The sequence below is a fragment of the Barbatula barbatula genome (genome assembly GCF_947034865.1).
Source record: "Barbatula barbatula genome assembly, chromosome: 7".
Taxonomy (NCBI): Eukaryota; Metazoa; Chordata; class Actinopteri; order Cypriniformes; family Nemacheilidae; genus Barbatula; species Barbatula barbatula.
In genome coordinates, this window is record NC_136770.1 from 9,861,800 (window position 1) to 9,882,863 (window position 21,064).

Sequence of the window (21,064 nt, forward strand, 5' to 3'; positions counted from 1 at the left end):
CTCAGCTCCAGAACTGCCCACTTAATGGCCAGGGCCTCTTTCTCCACGGTGGCATAGCGGTACTCGGCTGGGGTCAGCTTCCGACTAATGAACACCACCAGGTGTTCTTCTCCGTCCTTTGTCTGGGAAAGGACTGCCTCCAGGCCGGTGTCGGAGGCGTCGCACCTGTCCTCTGCCACCACCCGGCGGAGCATCCTCTTCAGTGTCTGGTTGAAACGTTCTACTAGGCCGTTGGTTTGAGGGTGGTATACCGACGTCCGGAGCTGCTTCACCTTAAGGAGGCGGCAGAGTTCCCTGTTCCATCAGGACATCCCGGGTGGTGTAGTCCACAATGATTAGGATGGGGACAGTCTTGGAATTTCTATTCCCAGAACTATTGAGCTGCCGTGGTAGGAGGTATGCCTACGGCGGTGCTCTGTGGCGGTGATAATGGTGTCTTCTTTTTAGAGGCTTGGTGGTTCTGCCGGTCATCAGATGCTGGACTTTTTAAACAGAAAAGAGAGAGAAACAGGGTCAACATCATAGAGCTTCTGGAGATGTAACTCCCTGTCTCTCGTCTCTCTCCGTTTTTTATATTCTCTGGGAATTGGCCGCAGGTGCTGATGATCGGCAGGTGAAGGCGTTGATTCCCTCTGTATCCATCCGCTGATTGGGAACGGGCCAACTCGCCACACAAGTATTCACAAAAGAGATGGGTTTAAAGTAGTTTTTTTAATGTTGTGAGAGATGTGGTTGACCGGACCGCGTTAGGAAGAATGTTACACCAGGAAGGAGTTGTGAAGGAGAATAATCGGGAAAGTGATTTAATGCCCTTATGAGAAGGCATTACAAGGTGCCACTGATTTGCTGAACGCAGGGTTCTTGATTGGGTGTAGGAGTGTAGTAGGGTGTGAAAGTATGCCGGTGCAGATCCAGTGATAGTCCTGTAGGCAAGCATCAGTGACTTGAATCTGATACGGGCTTCATCCGGTAGCCAGTGGAGAGAGTTGAAAAGGGGTGTCACATGAGCGCTTTTGGACTGTTGGAAGACGAGGTGTGCTGCTGCGGTTTGATAGACTTTGCAGGAAGACCAGCAAGGAGAGCATTGCAGTAGTCCAACCTTGAGATTACCAGGGCCTGGACAAGGAGTTGTGCCGCATGCTCCGTGAGATAGGGTCTAACCTTTCGAATGTTGAATAAGGCATATCAACAGGATCGCGTTGTCTTTGCATTGTGATCATCGAAAGACAGCCGTTCATCAAATATGACTCTGAGGTTCCTGGCAGCTTCGGAGGGATGATTGTGGAATTGCCAAATTGGATGGTGAGATTTTGTTACACCGTGGGGTGTGCAGGAAACACTAGTAGTTCTGTTTTAGCTGGGTTCAGCTGGAGGTGATGTTCTTTCATCCAAGCTGAGATGTCATCTAGGCAGGTTGTTATGCGAGCTGCTACAATGGTATCGTCTGGGTGAAACGAGTTGTAGATCTGCGTGTAATCAGCATAACAGTGATACGAGAAGCTGTGTGCCTGTATGATGGGTCCTAAGGATGTTATGTAGATAAAAAAAAGGAGCAGTCCAAGCACCGATCCACGAGGGACCCCAGTGATCATGTGGTGAGCAGAGGACAGCAACCCCCTCCCTTCCTAAAGATGACAGGGTTGCTAGCAGTATCTGGTGATTGATCGTGTCAAACGCTGCAGATAGGTCCAGCAGAATCAGGACTGAGGATTTGGACAGTGTTTCTGTGACCGATAGCAGTGCAGTCTCAGTGGAGTGGTTTGTTTATTCTGTATTAGAGCATACATGGATATTAGCCCCCGTCAGCTAATGACCGAGGGAGAAAAGACAAAAACGTTAAGCTACTAATGTATAAATCAACATCAGAAGTAACAATCTGGATAAAATGCATTGCACAATGGCTAAAACCGTGTATAATATATTTGAAATGGTTTGGTATGCATGTTTGTATTGTTTCTGACAAACAATATTAAAATCTATGAAAATACACCAAATAGCGTATTTATTTTCTTTCATATTTTAGCATTTTATATATATATATATATATTTTTTTTTTTCCAAGTTATTTTTCATCATAAGCAAGGTCATGTTAATTCTTCAATAAAATTTGGGAAAAATCTGTGGAATAGTATGAAATAGATTTATATTTGGATAAATTTAAACACGTGTAAATGTGTTAAGAGATAGTCTTAAAATGAGCAAACAGCATCTGCAAGATGTCTTGGAGATGAAAATGCAGACATCAAATAGATGTATGCCAGATGTACATGTTATATCAGGGAGTCTATAAAAGACACCTGTCCACAACCTCAAACAGTCAGTCTCCAAACGCCACTATGGCCAAGACCAAAGAGCTGTCAAAGGACACCAGAAACAAAATTGTAGACCTGCACCAGGCTGGGAAGACTGAATCTGCAATAGGTAAGCAGCTTGGTGTAAAGAAATCAATTGTGGCAGCAATTATTAGAAAATGGAAGACATACAAGACCACTGGTAATCTCCCTCGATCTGGGGCTCCACGCAATATCTCGAAATAATCACAAGAACGGTGAGCAAGAATCCCAGAACCACACAGGAGGACCTAGTGAATGGCCTGCAGAGAGCTGGGACCAAAGTAACAAAGGCTACCATTAGTAACACACTACGCCGCCAGGGACTCAAATCCTGTAGTGCCAGACGTGTCCCCCTGCTTAACCCAGTACATGTCCAGGCCCGTTTAGAGAGTATTTGGATGATCCAGAAGAGGATTGGGAGAATGCCATATGGTCAGATGAAACAAAAATAGAACTTTTGGGTAAAAACTCAACTTGTCGTGATTGGAGGAGAAAGAATGCTGAGTTGCATCCAAAGAACACCATACCTACTGTGAAGCATGGGGAGGGAAACATCATGCTTTTGGGCTGTTTTTCCGCAAAGGGACCACGACGTGTAAAAGAAACAATGAATGGGGCCATGTATCGTGAGTAAAAACTTCCTTCCATCAGCAAGGGCATTGAAGATCAAACGTGGCTGGTTCTTTCAGCATGACAATGATCCGCCCGGGCAATGAAGGAATGGCTTCGTAAGAAGCATTTCACTGGCCTAGCCAGTCTCCAGATCTCAATCCCATAGAAAATCTTTGGAGGGAGTTAAAAATCTGTGTTGCCCAGCGACAACCCCAAAACATCATTGCTCTAGAGGAGATCTGCAAGGAGGAATGGGCCAAACTACCAGCAACAGTGTGTAAAAACCTTGTGGAGACTTACAGAAAACATTTGACCTCTGTCATTGCCAACAAAGGGTAAATAAAGTATTGAGATGAACTTTTGTTATTGAGCAAATACTTATTTTCCACCATAATTAGCACATAAATTCATTAAAAATCAGACAAAGTGATTTTCTGGATTTTTTTTCTCATTCTGTCTCTCAAAGTTGAAGTGTACCTATGATGAAAATTACAGGCCTCTCATCGTTTTAAGTGGTAGAACTTGCACAATTATCCTTTTAAGTATATCATCTTTTTATTAAGGTGATATGGTGGTGCTTGGTGCCATATAGTGTTGCCCAAGACAAAAAATATGAATCCATACCTTGGGATATATTTATTCATGATGGTGTAAAAGCAATTATAGAGGTCTCTGCAGGGCAACTGTAAGCTCAGAAGTGGTTTGAGGAGATGATGCCAACTGAGATCTGGAGTAAAGGTTACATTTCTGGACTTGCAGTAAAGGGTGATTACAGACTCTACATCTGATACCAGGTCCCGTCCATCATCCACTGGTGTGCCCGGCTGATCTAGATGCAGAAGTTGAAAGAAGAAAAAAAGTTGGCATCATAATACAAGAGATCTCACATATATATTCTGACATATATCCTTAGTACAGGTCTCTTGTACGACAGTCAAATGTTGAGTATGATGTCTACAGCCAACGTAACTTCCTAACAACACTTACAGCCAACAAAACGTCAAAAATATTCTTTCGGTGGAATTGGCTATAGTGCTCGAATTAATAGTAGGCCTTAATTTAGTTGTTCCCAGCAAGTTTGAATACAGGTAAGCTTCAAAACTGCTCATCAGAAACATACTTTTTTTTGTTTCATTTGACCAAAGAACCCATCGTATTTGAGGTTCCAGTAGTGTTTGTTACTTTTCAAATGTTCTGCGGTTTCTATGTTTGCATTTACATTTAAAGGTGCGAAGCTGACCTGGATACACATTGCTCAAGGTTTTGGTGACAGCCCAGGCCATTTCATTTGTTTGCAGGGGAGGCTATGGGTGTTGCAATGGGCATTTTGACCCAAGAGCATAGTGGCAGACCACGTCCCGTTTCTTATTTGTCCAGAAAATTAGACCCGATAGTACATGGTATGCCTGCATTTCTTTGTGCAGTGGCTGCGGCTGCAGATATGGTAAGAATGGCTGAGAAATTTGTTTTATCACATCCTTTGATTTTATACACCACTCACCAGGTGGGTGTTATTTTGCACAATTTGAAGACACAGCACATGACGGCCCAGAGGAGATCTGGCTATGAAGTAATGCTGCTAGCCATGTAAGATTTTACCATTAAGCCCACATTGGTTTCTCGCCTAGCAATTCAGTCGCTGTATGGCTTATCCACATTGGTAACTGAAACTTTACCTCATGATTGCTTGAATAATATTGAGCGCTCTACTTCGGCCAGGGTCAAAATGAAAGATACGCCCCTGGATGGAGGGGAGCACATATATATATATATATGGCTCATGTTTCATGTTCAAGACCATCTGACGGAGTGTATCTGTGTGGATATGCCATTGTGACAAAGGAGGGTAATAGGGTGGAGGCATATCGCCTGAACCATCATCCAGCACAGGCTGCAGAAATAATTACATTAACAAGAGCCTGTGAGTTAAAAAAAGGCAAAGCCAGAGTTGGTGGAAGATTTATTACAAGCTGTAATGTTGCCATCCGAACTAGCTGTAGTGAAGGTCAAGGGACATGCGTCAGGAGATGAAACAGACGCTGTTGGTAACTGAAATGCTGATGAAATGGTCAAATGGGCCACGGAACATGCAGCGTTTTCCCCATATCAGAGAGCACAGAGTAGGGACATAGAAACAATGATGTTCACACATGTATCATGTGTTCCTGACATAGATTTGAAAATGTTTGCAAAGTCAATCCACACAGGGAGACGTGAAACATTGGGCAGACAATGGATGCGCCCCTGATGCTAACAGTTTGATAAGACATACAAACAGCATTACAAAAGCTGTCTTTGGTGGTATTGATAAGATATTCCCCCGGTATTTCGGGATGATTAAATGCATGTATTGTATACAGGATACATAAAAAATGGTCAGACTAATTGTAGACTCATGTTTGATATGCGCCAAAAAACCTTCACAGAAAAACGCAACATGACTCGTTACAGTTTCCAGAAGCGCCTTCTCAGTGCCATCAAATTGATTTATCTCATATGCCAGCGATCGGAAATCTAAAATTCATGGTAATTATAGTGGAAAGGTTTTCAAAATGGCCTGAAGTTTTTGCATGTGTGAAGTAGGATGCGAAAACAGTTGTGAAATTACTGTAGAAATAAGTTATATCTGCGTTTCTTCCCTAGGAGACATGGAGGTGATCCTGGATGACTACGTGATTTCCCTTATTGATAAACTGAATTCTGTGTGTGCTGGTGTTTCTCTTTCTCACCCTATTGCGTCAGATAAGCCCACCCATAATTTCGTCAGGCCAACAGGTACTGATTCAGAGTCTGAAACTAGTCGCTGTGGGGGAACAAAGATATCTGGGGCCAGCTAAAGTTGTCGTGGTAACGAGAAATGAATTGCTGACGGATCATTAACCGCAGTGGATTCATGCATCCAGGCTAAAGCATCCGCAACATCTGCATCACCAATTAACACTGTAGGGCCTAAGAAGCTTGCCCAACGTGTGTGACAGGGCACTTGTGAGAGGGCTTGCACCAGACAGAAATTCCTTGCTCTTGTAGTGAGCGAGTGGGCCACCTGTCGTCTGAACATAGGGCCTGATATATAGCTTCCAAATCACCTCTGAAGGTTCCCTTTACACATTTGGGTCTAAATTGTCCAATATGTCAGTCAAATTTCTGGTATTGATCCTGGCCGGCGCACAAGCAATTAAATTGATAAATGATTCATGGTTAGACCATGACGATCCACCACAATAATATGCCACAAACATGTGGTGGAGATTGGCTAATTACACCGTAAAGTCAAGTGACGTGAAATGTTATTTTTATGTATGTACTTTATTACCACATAGTTCCCACTCTGCTAGACTAGATGTAAAGGTGCCGAAGTTGGAATACCATATATATTGTGAGCTGTCTGCTGTTACTTTGCTTTCTATGCTTTGGAAGAACCAGAAATGTTTTTGGGAATCTATTATTTCAGGTGTTGGGGTATCTACAAATTGAAGTTGAAATTACCAGATATTGATTAAAATAATGAATGACATCACTAGAGTATTTTATCAGATAAAAGAAAAAATGAGAGGTTTAAGATTAATGACATTACAAAATAGACTGGTACTAGACCAGCTAACAGCCTCTCAAGGTGGTCTATGTTTTATTGTTGGCGATAGTTGTTGTACTTATGTTCCAGATAATGATGCGGATGGGCATTTGATCGACCAGGGCATTAAGAACATCACAAGAGCAGTTGCGGAGATGACCAGTCGAGAGAGGAATGGAGATCAATGGGACTGGCGTTAGAGTTTTCCCAGCCCGTTCCATAAAATCGCACATTGGCTGATTTTAATCGTTATAATTATTTCATGCATTCTGGTTTTGCTTTGATAATGGCCCTGTATTATGGCTATGATTTGCCGTGCATTAAAATCATGTAAGTGTGATTATGAAAGGTTAACATGTTGCTCAGGCAAGACCAGGGGATAAGATGACCACAAATCCAGATGTAATGCAAGGACAGAGGTAAAACATCTGCTCAGACCAGATGTGGTCCTTAGATTAGGAATTTTCTTTAATATTTAGCATTTATACTTTTACCGCTTATCATGGATGCGGAAATTGAACTGGCAAGTCATAAATTACTTGAGGACAACTGTTAGATTTAATTTCCACATAAATAAATACAAGCATGACAATCCCTGACAACCACCCATGTTGTGAGGGACCACCCACGTTGTGTTGACCTTTTGACCGTATCCACCCACCAAGTGGCACCATATTTTCATATTTACACATATGTCATGCATGAATGAAAAAACAGGGTTTTAAAGGAAAGGATGACATATAAACGGTCCTTTAAAGGACAATATGATTGGTGGTGTTGGTGGCAATGGATTCTTGTTTCCCACCTGTGACAAACGTGGGACCGTACCTCTCGCTACATCTCTCACTAAACAGAACAACAACTTATGTTAAGAAAGTGGCTTGAATTTAGTAGTATATATTTGTATAAGATGAAATACAAAAACAAGCTTTATTTATCATTATCGGTTTTGTTTAAAACATATCTCAGACCATTCTCACATGCTACTCCAGCAGATCCCCTCACGGAATGCGTGGCTACTTAGAAAACCCTCCATGTAAATGTGTGGCCAAATAAATTTTTGTGCATGCATGCGTGTTCAGGTTTCTGAAAAATTTAAAAATCTGAGTATCCATTCTTAAAGCTATGTCTACAACTCTGTATAATTAAAGCAGAAACCCACATGTTTTTCCTGTATGGAGCAGTATCTGTAATGATGTTGTCCCATCCTGTCTGTTTTCCTTCTGTCTGAGAAGATGCCACCACCAACCAAGGGTGAAAGAATATCTTTATTGCTAGTGTTCATAGCATAACATTGTGTTCATTTATTAATTTTTATATCATGTCTCCAGGTTCTACGTATTATAGAATAAGTCTTAATAAGGTTTTCAAAATGGTATTTTACATTAAAGTTAAATGTGATCTATCATAAGTATTCTTTAACACACACACATCTTGTAATTAAGAGTTGCCTTTCCACATCTGTTTAAGTTTAAAGAGCTTTCTGGGGACAACCCCAACACCTAGATAACAGATCTACTAGTCAAGTCAAGTCAGCTTTATTTATGTAGCGCTTTTTACAATTTTCATTGTTACAAAGCAGCTGTACAAGAAAACATTGACTATAAGCAAAACATAAAAGGTTATGCAAGTCAAAACACAGGTCAAATATCAGACACACTATAAATTCCTATATGCAGTGTTAATTAAATAAGACAATAAAGTTCTAGCAGCCCCCCGGCCAGGCAAACAGTGCAAAACAGTATGTAAACGGTGGCGAAGAACCCAAAACTCCATTGGAGGAGAAAAAAAACCTCAGAGGGAAACCAGGCCTAACCAGGGGATTCCAGTTCCCCTCTGGCAAAAGCTGCAGCCTCTGCACAAGCTCGACAGTGCTTGGACAACAATACAAAACTTCAGCCGCTATTAAGATTATTAATGATAATCTTAAATCAAACTTTTTTTTATTTTGCAGAGTCGCCACGTCCTTCGTCCAGCTCTATCATCACAGCATTTGTCAGGTCTGGGTAAGGATTGCGCCCTGCCTGCTCCGTTAACCTTGGACTGCGCCATGCCCGCTCCGTTAACCTTGGACTGCGTCATGCCCGCTCTAGTAACCTTGGAACTATGAGACAAGACTGGCTGAGAGTAGAGAGTAGCTTCTCTGCATCTGATTGTGACAGCATGTGACATAGTTTAGATATATTTTTAAGATGGAAAAACGCAATTTTACAGGTGTTGCCTGGTTCTCAAATACCAGTACTATTGAATAAAATGCAAAGATTCTTTGCTGAAGATGAGGGTTTTATGGAACATCCATCAATAGTTAAGCAGTATTCTTGGTTGTTACGTATGGCTTGAGTGATAGTTACAATCAGCTGTGCGCGCACCAGTCCCGCATATCTTACGTTTATGTTTATGTTTTATAGCCAGCAGTCTACCGTGTGGTGGCTGCCGGTCTTTACTTCCGTGTTTATTGTTTGTTTATCTTTGATTAAAGTTTATTAAATGTTCGCCGGTTCCCACCTCCTTCCTTCCCTTTTATGGAACTTCATTTTAATGTAAGTAGCATTTTGAAAACCTTATTCAGACTTATTCAAAGATATGTACAACCTGGTGGCATCATTTAAAAAATATTCATTAAATTTAAGGACTGTGTACTGTTTTTCTGGCTGTTTAACCAAAATCTGCTTAATGTGTTTTAAGGAATCACCCAACTGCATGCTGTAATGCTATGAACACAAGCAATAAATATATGTTTTCAACCTTGGTTGGTGGAGGCATTGGTGGAGATATACAGGAAAACCGACAGGATGGGGCAAAATCACTTAAAGATACTTCTCCATACAGTTAGGAAAAACATGTGGGTGCATGCTTTAATTATACGGAGTTGTAGATACAGTTTTAAGAATGGCCAAATAAAATGAATAATCTGAGTATCCACACATTTTCATGGAGGATTTTCTAATTAGCCATGCAATCCGTGAGGGGATCCGCAGGAGAAGCATTTGAGAATGGTATTAGATGTTTACACTTTCACACACTAACATGCCAAAAAAAGGCTTCTGATCAATTTGTGTGTTAAACTGATAAGGTAAAACTGACATCAGTGTTTCAGTTTTTTGCTAAGGGCTAAAAGCTCAAGTTATATTAAGGTAGGACATTCTCCACAGAAGTGGATGGTGACAAGAACTTTGTTTCACATTTGAGGGTGGGCTGTTTAGATCTATCAGCATACACAACATATCAAATGGATAGTTATTAGATGAGGAATCTGACATCAAACTTATTCATTTATTTCTTTAAGACAGGACATTAAATGTAATGTCAGTTTTGAGAAGTTGGTCTATATTGCTTTCATGTCGTCTTTTGCTCTAATGGCAAGGTATCCAAAATACACATTAAGGTGTTTGTTTTAAGCCTACTATACCCTCGTCTATTTGCTTCCATAGATTCAATCTAAATGAACCAAAACAAACGATCTGCACATTTAAACATAACATTCCAAGGGAAAATACTCTTTTCATACCCAGATAGCACACGTTTGTTGGCCGACGTCGGCCTAAAAGCAGAAAGTTGCCCCCCAATAACATAAGTATCGGCCAGGCATAGGCGGATAAATCAGCTCGTTACATATGCTTTGGGTCACCTCATTTCCGCAGGCCGATGCCACGCTTATCTGTTTGCGCATGCAGATTCATCTTTTTGCAACCCACCAGAGGGGCGACGCAGAAACTTGGCATGCTGTGGAGGCAGAGACCACACTTAAGATGAGCTAATGAGTAAAGGTAAGCTGATTGAACTACAGCAGTTTTGACTGGTGCTAAGGCAGTGCAATTTGAAACTGCAGGTTTTTATACTAAAAACAATGATGTGTTACTTTGCAGTTCTACTGTAAATACCCCTAAGCCACACTGATTCCGCTCAGTTCATTTTACATTTCAAAGGTCTCTGCAACACCAGTCAAACATCATTATAAATAACTATTTTCATTAGCTTTTGAGGAAGCCTTCTCGAACAATAGCGATAGAAAGGTGCTCATAGGCATAGGAAGTATGTTTGATATAGCACTTTTACTTCTGGTTTTATCTGGAGTTTCTGTACCCTCTTCTGCTGAGAGCACTCTGGATTTCAGATGCAGCAGCATTTAACCGTACTTTAATTAAAAACAACCGCCAAATCGAGTGCGTTTTATTTCCGATTTAAGTGAGGCTGCTGAAAATATGCAATATATGTATGCACTTTTTTAATGTATACATACAGGGCACCACCATCCATGCAAATATGTAACAATGGTTAAAAAATACGGGCTTGGCTTTTTTGACTTTGTTGCTTGCTCAAACAGACATTATTAAAGCTGTAACTGGACTCAGTTTTTACACGATTTACACCAGCAAGTAAATATGATTGTTGACAAACATTCACAGTCTGGGATATAAATTAGGCTACATTCACTCGAAGTAGTAGATATGATGATGATGATCAAATGTTTTGACTGTTGGAATATTATTGCAGTTTTAAATAGCTATGTTCTATTCTTTCAATATGGAACATCATCCACATTCATATAACCAATTTGCAGTAAATATGTAATATTCATTCAATAGAGCACAATGAAATGAATGATTATTCACCAACGATCTGCTGACTGCAGCTGTGAATGAGTGTTTGTTCTGGCAGGTCCAAACCCCCATCCCATGAGGACAGACTGTCTCCTTTCCCAGAAACATTCAACGCAGTCTGTCAAGACAAGAGATCAGCATTAGAGCCATGCACTGGGAAATGAAGCAGAATTTTCTTCTATGCATTTTATCTGCATTTGAGTTAATATTTCATTATTTTATGTACTTAATTCACTTATTACACCCATAATGACACAGTGGACAACAATTTTACGGACAAGTGAAAAATGCTTAATATTTGAATCAAATAGAATATAAAACAAACAAAAATTTTTTTATCAAATAACTTGAGGACAATACGAATATTAAATAAAAAATTTAAATTCTATGTAATATATTCACTTATTACACTCAATGAAGTTAGCTGACCAGTGTGTGGGACATGCCAAAATCACCTAAAACAAATCAAAGAAAATGGCATAAAAAGAGAAAAAACATTTCAAAATCCTTTTTATTGTAGTTGTTTGTGGGTAAATATGTGGACATGTATAATAAAACCTCAGACTGTCATTATTGTGCATTATGTTCATGATGGCTCAGTGATGAGGAAACCAAAGGCTATTTATAGTGATATTGACCCAGCTACAGTCTTTATCCAATTGCAGATCAACAATGCTTCAGAAAAGTACATGTATGTGATCCAAAAAGGTCTTTAAGCCTGGGTGGGAAAGAAAATACAGTAAGGGTATTGTTGGCGCGCTATAAAAACCACAGTACGGGTATTGTTAGCCTGCTGCAAAAAAGAAACCATCACAGAAATGGTGATGGTTTCCATTAAAACCATTAGGAAATACATTGTTTTGTGTGCTTGAGCCTTATTCTAATATGAATTACTGTTGTTCCAGGGCTCGACATTAACGGTTGTCGAAATTACCAAGTAAATGGTTTGTAATGGGCAAGTGAGAGAATTTTACTTGCCTGACCGGACAAGTAACTTGAAAAACAAAATACTATGCTAAAATAATTAGGTCTGTGCTAATAATAATAATAGGATGCATTAGACAGAGCTGTGTGTTTTTATGAATTGCGTTTGTGTCAATCAATGGCACGCTGCACAGTCCATTTAACTAGATGGGGATGCGGAATCCTGTGATGTCATCTGGAGTTAATGAGATGCACAGTTTAACATACTACACGAGTGATGGTCAAGGATTTGTCTGCATTTGCACTGTATGAGGATATAAACACATGAACTTAATCTCCTGAGTTGCTCTGAGAGTTTATTTTACAAGCTTTTTACTGTTTGAGTGAAGCTATCATCAAACACACACTAACTCAGGCGTCTTCCCGATGACCTGTCAAGATAAAAGTCCTGTTAATTTGAACCCCTAGACAAAAAACTACTGTAGTATTAGATGCAGGAAATTGTAGAAGCCTTGTAGTAAATTTAGTAAACACTGTAGTAAACTACAGTAAGGTTTAAAAACACTAAAGCATCTAGGAATTTTACTGCAATTTACTATAGTGAATATCATTTATGTGGCCAAATATACCTCTTTTGTAGTTAAACAAAATACACAGAACATAAACAGAACATAAACTAAAAATTATATGGCCCTAATTTATCCATTAATGTCATTTGTAAGTTATATACTTATTCATGTGATGAACTGTCCTTGCATATTTTTTTTATGATGACAACAGACGTTTTATACTGTTTGGCCTCTGTAGCAACAAAGCTATGTGCAAAAAATCATAGAGAATATTTACAGGTGGACGCAGCAGACAAAATGCTTCTAAGTAAACTTGAACAATCAGGATCCGAAACCATCATATTGATACTTCAAATGAAATATAATTTTGTATAACATAAGTAATATTTGTACTCGTGAATGACAAATGTACATGAAAATGCTTGATGTCAAGCCCTGCTGTTCTATTGGTTCCCATCTTCCAGATTACATCTCACCAATAGAATCCATCTAATACCAATAGACACTTTATAGTCTAAAGAGTAAGTAACATTAGATCATGAAAATTACATTTCATGCAGTGTGTTGTGTTGCCGTGTTTGAAAGTAAGCAGTCTGCCAAGTTGTAAGTCCGAAGGAAAATGAATAGTTATAGGCTTGTAAAAAAGGGTGTCGACTCTGAATCACGCAAACGAGACGTGACCTAGTCCAAGTCTCTAACCGTCGCATATCTACATCACAAGAAATAGTCCACGCCTACATTTTGTACTGGGACTGCCGCGAAAACTTCACTCTCCTCCCCCAAACACTGTCGCTCGTTCGTGATGCGTGTGCATCATGTCTAGAACATGTGTTCTACGTTGTGAAAAAGTCAGTTTTATTGAAACTACCAAAGGAAGAACTTCTGAGGAAACAATGGTTCAATTCATTTTACAATGAAAAAGGAGTATAACCGCAGGGTTTTACTGTGCGCGTGTCATTTCACTGAAGTTTGCTTTAATAATCTTGGCACGTTCACTGCAGGATATGTTAAATGACTATGCTTTAAAAAGGGGGAAATACAAACTTTATTTGGGACTGTTAGCTCCATCGAATCACAACCTGAAAGTGGCAATTTATTTTTGTCTACAAATATCAATATTTGTGTACCTTATGTCGGTGTTAAGCTAATGCATATAACAGTAACGTTAACATGTACCATTATTTCTGGGGTATTACAGTTTGTTTATGTAGCTACGAACTCTGCTATTTTAATAATCAATTTATTAACTGTTAAATTATTTATTTCAAGAACTGTATCTCTATTGTGATAACATCTGAAGATATGAACACCATACACTGTATGCCGTGTCAACTAGTCCAAGTATAATACGGTTACTAGAGAAGCGTAAATGTCCTTTTTGCACCTAAAAAGATATATTGGGAAATATATTGGGAAACATCGTGCTCCAGTCGTGCAGGAGTTTCTTGTCGATTATCATCTTCGGATGTTTCTTCGTCAGACTCGGCCTTAAACTGCTATCTATACACTGTATATAATATCCAACCACCTGTAAACCGTAATCCAGTAATGATGATAGGCGTTCCATTTGCAACAGATGACATTTGACGACCATCACCACGAGTGTGCCAAATTTCATAATGTGCAAAAGTAATTTCTGAATATATAAATACATTTTAACCATGACTTGTTTGTCATTTGTAATTGTGAATAATAATAAGAAACTATGTGGGGCTGTATCCAGTTGAACAAAATGATTATATCTGAGATGGTACAATTAGAAATTTTATTAATAAGGTTGAGATCAATAGCTAAGCAAAATAGTACAGCGCTACTTTTTGAAGCTACTTTCTAAAATGTTCCATGGACTGGTGCCTTGCCGTGGCGGAACAGCTTGTGAGTCACAATGACACTTTGAGCTAAGCTGGCGGGGGCTTTGTACCCCTGGTAGCTTCAAGCAGAGCCAGACAGGTCAAAGGCGAGAGACCAGACGAAACCCAGTCCACTCTGCTAGCCCGGCAGCAGGGGTTGGTATGCGGAGTATCAGAGCGCATTTGCTGTCACAGCACCTGAGTCGGTCTGTCTCAGCCGCCCGGTGAGCAGAAGAGCACCTCGCCAATGGTAACGGGACAATAGACCTAATTAGCTGGTCACTGCGGGGCAACTCATAGTTACACCAACCGTCACACACCTGTGTTCCGTTGGAATCTGTAGAATTGAGTCCAGAGGTGGAAGTTTGACCTGGGCACGCATCCTTTCACTAAATTTTGACCGGGCGCTCTCTACTATGAGCATGTCACCTCTCCATTAAGACATCTAACATTCAGCATCCACGAATAGCAACTCGGGAGCACTCTGTTCTTAAGAGTGCTGTCGTTGCTCGGCAAGGTTCGCGTGTTCGGCAGGCGTTACATTGTCGTCATCCTGCAACTGTCGCATACACCTCCATCACATGCTGGAATGTGAGTTCTCTTGGCGTTAATGCTGACATGGACTGCGTCTCACCTCGTAAATCAGCCTTAATTGATATGCAGAACTACTCTGACTTAACATCTCCATGGCTCCCCTGAGTGAAAATTGGCTGACCTGTGTTGGTACTGTCCGGGAGAAAAACTACACTTTATTCTGGAACGGATACCCAGACGGTACAAGACCAATGCATGGTGTTGGCTTTGCAATCCAAAACAAACTACTGTCCGAAGTGGAAAAACCTGTACCCATCTCTTCGCGTCTCTCCTCACTGCGCCTGCACACAAACTGTGGCCCAGTTACAATCATAGCCACTTACTCCCCAACAACATGGCAACATGAATGATAACGGTCTGCGCTTACTGGAACTCTGCAGCACCCACAAACTCTGTGTCCCTTCCTCATTCTTTAAGGGCTCAAGGTCCTCCAAAGTCACCTGGCGTCATTCAATTCAATTCAATTCTATTTATATAGCGCTTTTCACAATTTGCATTGTTCCAAAGCAGCTTTACAGGGGAAAAAACTAAAGGGTAAAACACGCTACATGGTGTTTTATATAATAAATTCAATTATTCTAGTAAATAATATCTAATGTCAGCATCTCCTGGTGGTTTATTTAGCATATTTTGCATTAAGTGAATGCTTGGCTGAAAAGATGCGTCTTTAATCTAGATTTAAATTGGGCGTCATCCACGTTCTAAGCGCTGGCAACAACTTGACCATGTACTGGTGAAGCGTGAGAATTTGAGGGAAGTAACACACTGCCGATCACTGCATTCAGCAGATTGTGACACTGATCATGCCCTTCTACGTTGCAAACTAAGGATGGTCCCAAGTAAGTTTCATTATGCCAGGCCCAAGCCTACTCCTCGTCTGGATGTTTCTGCAATCTATGCTCCTGCGTCGCATCATGCGTTCCAGGAACTACTTGCTTCCAGCTTTGACTCTCCACCTTCTCATGCGGACATTACGACTGCCTGGCAGCACTTCCACTCTGTTACCACAAAGGCTGCATTCTCCATCTTTGGAAAGCAATCCAAGTCACTGGTTCAAAACCCATGCCAGCCTTCTTCGTCTTACCTGCAGCATAATACTCACTCAAATAAGGCAGCATTGAAGCAGGTATGCCGTAATGTCCAACGGGTCACTCGCACAGCCATGCATCTGACATCCGAGGTGTCTTTGAATGTCTGAAAGAAGCCATGGGCCCAGTTCCTAAAAAATCCTCTCCACTCGAACTTCTGACTGATTTGGAATCGCAATTGGCAAGATGGGCAGAGCACTACAGCCTTCTCTATGCTCAGCCTGTCACAGCCAACATACTGGCAATAACTGCTGCTGTTCCTCAGCTCCCCACCATGTCTGATCTGGATGCAGACATTACCAGAGGAAGTCAAATCTGCAATTAAATCGATGAAAATTAACTTGTCTCCCGGAGCTGACGGCATCCCCCCCCCTGAGGCTTATAAGGCAGGCAGTGATGTCCTTGCCTCTGTCCTACATCATCTGGTTGAGATGTGCTGGAACAGTGGATATTTCCCAGATGTCCTTAGAGATGCCGACATCAATCACCATCTATAAAAACAAGGGGGACCACGCAGACTAACAATTTCAGAGTAATATCTCTGCTCAGTCTTGCTGGCACGATATTTCCTCGCACTATTCTAACACTAACTACAAATCTTTGCTGACCATATCCTCCCTAAAAGTCAGTGTGGGTTTCGTGCTGGCCGGTCCACAGCAGACATGGTGTTGTGTCCGTCAACTACAGGAAAAGTGTATTGAACAGCATAAACCTCTGTTCTTGGTGTTTGTGGACTTGACCAAGGCCTTTGACTACGTTAGTCGATCTGGACATTTTCTCATCCTACAAAGACTTGGCTGCCCTCCAAAGTTACTGAAGGTGATCGAGTTTCATGAGGGCATAAAGGCAACTGTACAATCTGAAGGCACTCGTTCTGATGAGTTCCAGATAAGGTGTGGAGTAAAGCAGGGATGTGTCCTTTCTCCTACCCTCTTCGGAATCTGCTTCTATACGCCGCGCCTTCCCTGATAACTCGGGTATCCTTCTACACACCCGCAGCTCAGGAAAACTGTTCAATCAGGCCAGACTGCGGGTGAAGACTAAAGTACGCCATGTTCTGGTACGTGAGCTGCTTTATGCTGATAATGTTGCCTTTGTTGCCCATTCAGAGGCAGATCTACAACTACTCTGCTCATCTTTTCCCGCTGCATGTCTTAAGTTTTGTTAGCAAGGATAACTGTCTTTTTAAGACTAATCTGCAAAGTCCTTGCTAACTCTAAACCCTGCAGTATACATTACCAACACATGTCTATCTGTGGTAGACAAATTAATCTACCTGGGTTCCGCAGTATCAAACAATAATAATCTTGATGCAGAGCTTGACATGCGCATTAGGAAGGGCATCATATGCAGGTGAGACATGGACAACATACAGGAGGCACGAACATCGCCTCAATGCCTTTCATTTTCGCTGCCTGCGTTTCATAATAGGTGTATGCTGGAAGGATCATGTGCCAAACTCTCTCATACTTGAGAACTGGTTCCAGTGACTTGTACACCATCATTTGTGAACGCCACCTCCGCTGGAATCAGGCATATTAATCAAATGAATGACACTCGCCTTCCAAAAATGTTACTATATGGCGAGCTGGCAAAGGCAAACAAGGTCGCCCCATCTACATTTTAAAGACGTCATTAAGAGGGATCTTTAGGCCTTCTCCATCAACCTGGATAACTGGGAGACACTTGCGAAGGACAGACCGAACTGGCGTGCAGCAATTAACAAAGGCCGCACAGACTCTCAGGAGGCATACAAGTCATTTTTGGAAGAGAGACGCTCAAAACGGGAAGCAGTTCGTCACACTGGACATAAACGGCCATAGTTCTTTCTTAAAAAAAAAGTAATGAATTACTGGAAAAGCTAAAAGGTTTTAAACATATTTGAGCCAACGTAAGGCTACTGAAAACTGTAGTTAAGTTGGTTAGTAGCATTGTTACTTTAGCTACTCCCCAACACCAACCCCAAAAGAAGCGTTCAGCGACAAGAAAGCACTGGTAAGACATTACAAATAAGTCATTTGAAATAAAGTATCAGTGTACACTTGGTGCTTTTTACACTTCTTTAATTCCCATTGAGTTTAAGCCTTCTTGCAAGTAGCCTCATACTCGTTGCTTGCACAGGCCAACCAATCTCTAGATTTCACATCTTTGAGTCAAATCACATTAAACTTACATCTACCCATCTTTTCTCTTCTGTTTGCGTGCACAGGAGAAGAACACAAAACTGTCATAAATGTAGCAACCCGCAGATTGTTATTTACGCGAGCGAATCCACAAAGAGAAAAGAAAACATAATATAACGTTAAATATATTGTTTTCATTTGGTAAATATACTTAACTAAAGGTGCATTCGGGTACCTCGTATCGCTGCTTGCAGCTATATATATATTTTTGCTGTATTTCTGTAATATATGCTGTGATAAACATACAATTTCAATTAATTGTATTACTATATTAATAATATGTATATATGTATTTATATATGTAAATTTGAGTGGTGGACTATTGAAATTAACTTGTAGAATGGTACAGTACAGGGGCGGAGTTAACTCTTAATGGACCCAGAGTGCAGTATAATATAGGCTGATGTGCTGCTTGTGGAGAGATGGTCAGATCTCTTGGAATAAGTTGATTGTGCCACAGTTTATTTTGTATTTTTTTGTTCGGTCTTTTTTTATCTATGGCTCACATCACTGTGGGGACTCGCATTGAATGGCACCAATAAAATTCACCCTAAAAACAAGCAGTTTCCCTTGTCACCTGTGGCCTCCGTCCGCCCGAAGCATTTTAACACTTACCATCCATAATCTTGCCCGCAGTATTGGCGGTAGGTTTTGGACCTGGATAACACAATCTTGATCAGCGTCCAGATCACATCTTGCCAAAGCAACAGCATCAGACATATCCTGATCCCTTGAGAACACACAATAAGTTAATCCATGAAACAGATGTATTTATACAGATTGAAGATAAAAAAATATTAAGCAGATATGCCGTATGTGTTTTATGAGTATACATTTACAAAGATTAAAGTAATTCATGAATGTGCAGCACAATTTATATGTACAAAATCAGATTCATTAATTCAAAACACAATTCAAGAACACACAAATATTTTCCCCAAATGCTCACACAAATATATCTTAAAATAAAAAAAAAATAAAAAAAATTATATTATCAGGTTCTGTGAATTTTGTTACATGCATTTACGGATTAAATCTAGATTTGCAAATCGTCACACGTGTGTGGATTGTTTAAAATTTTTGTGTGTTTTTTAGACTTTCCTGCCACAGTGAGATTTACATGTAACTTTCTTTAAGGATGGTCTGTACAGCCAATCACATTGAGCATACAGTCGGTAACATAAGTTTTGAACATGTCACCATTTTTCACAGTACATACATTTCTCAAGGTGCTGTTGAAATTTTCAACAGATTTCAGTAACAGTTAAAATAATCAATACATACAAAGAAAACAAAACAAGTAACTTCCCAAATTAAGTAATGTACTATAAAATGGAATGTTACAGGAAAATAGTATTGAACACATGAAGAACGGGAGGTGCAAAAAGAGATGGTAAGCTAAGACACTAGCTGAAATCTATCAGTAATTAGAAAGCAATTCTGCCCCTTGTCAGTGGAAATTAAGACCAGATGGTTCAGCCCCAACTGATGGCATATAAAAGGCTGTCTCATTACCAAGGTGTCATCTCATAATGGGTAAAAGCAAAGCTCTCTCAAGACCTTATTGTTGCGAAATAAACTGATGGAGCACTGATGTTGGGGCCATAATCCGGAAGTGGAAAGAACAATTTCAACATAAACCAACCACGACCAGGTGATCCTCGCAAGATATCTGACAGAGGAGTAAAAATAATAATCAGATGAGTGGTCCAAGAGCCAAGGACCACTCGTGGAGAACGTCAGAAAGATCCGGAATTAACCGGTACAATTGTTTCAAAGAAAATAATTAGTAATGCACTCAACCCAGGGCTCCAGACTGCCACTAAAACTGTCGCATTTGCGCCTAAAAATATTAATTTGTGAGTGATATTTATGCAGAGATCGCCACTGGCGACCATGCAAATGTACTCGTTTATACATTGTTTCCAACGAAAACGCAGTACAAGTGTACCACATGCCAACGGGGAGAGAGAGACGAGGCTGAAGGGAAATCTCACTTCCCGACTCCAAGAGGTTCTCTAGCCACAGACTAGACTCTTTCCTCGTAAGAGAGACCGACTCTCATGTCTTGTAGTGCCTGAAGATCTCAGCAGAAAACTCCATGTAATTCCATGGATTTCAGAACTTGTTATTGACTAATATACAAGCAAAATATGAGCGCATTGCTATGATGCGCTGTTTGCTGTGACATATTTATGTGAGCCTGAGGACGAACAATATGACAACTAGATCATTTCAAATCCTTTCAAAGTGAGAACAAATGATATGCTAATTCTCTTGTTAAGTTTTATGTGAAGTAATCTTCACATCAAAATATTTTAATATTACAAACTAAAATCAATATAATAACATTAACACAACCCCCTTATTTTGCTTTAAACTCTATAAGCAATTTAATGTTTACTCTTTCATAAGAGTATTTTTGCACCTTTTCTGTTGGTTCAAATGAATTCAGAGTACAAATTTGGTCTGTGTTTAAACCGTTGTTTTAGCATCAATCAAGAACAAAACGTATCTGCCTCTTTTAAATAAGCAGAGCCAAATCTGCTGTCAACTGCATTAAAAAATATACAGTACAGACATTTTAAGACTGTTTGAACACATTTACACAATTATATCAGCGGCTTCGCTAGTCAGTGGCTTTGCTAGTCAGCGACTTCGCTAGTCAGCAGCGCCGGTCTTCTCCCTCCTGCCATCCAGCGACACTAAAAGAGAAATTTAAGTAAATTTACAAGCAGG

General features: G+C 40.4%; 1 protein-coding gene across 2 annotated transcripts in view; it reads right to left on the reverse strand.

Moving 5' to 3' along the window:
* The window catches only part of tbc1d23 (TBC1 domain family, member 23), a 146,958-nt gene that overhangs the window by 105,255 nt on the left and 20,639 nt on the right, over nucleotides 1-21,064 (reverse strand). For both annotated transcript variants that reach the window (XM_079460924.1, XM_079460923.1), the window contains 3 exons: nucleotides 18,941-19,055; nucleotides 11,130-11,235; nucleotides 3,570-3,774 (listed from right to left, as the gene is read on the reverse strand). In XM_079460924.1, coding sequence (XP_079317050.1) covers nucleotides 3,570-3,774; nucleotides 11,130-11,235; nucleotides 18,941-19,055 — 426 coding nt within the window. The remainder of the gene's footprint in view (nucleotides 1-3,569; nucleotides 3,775-11,129; nucleotides 11,236-18,940; nucleotides 19,056-21,064) is intronic.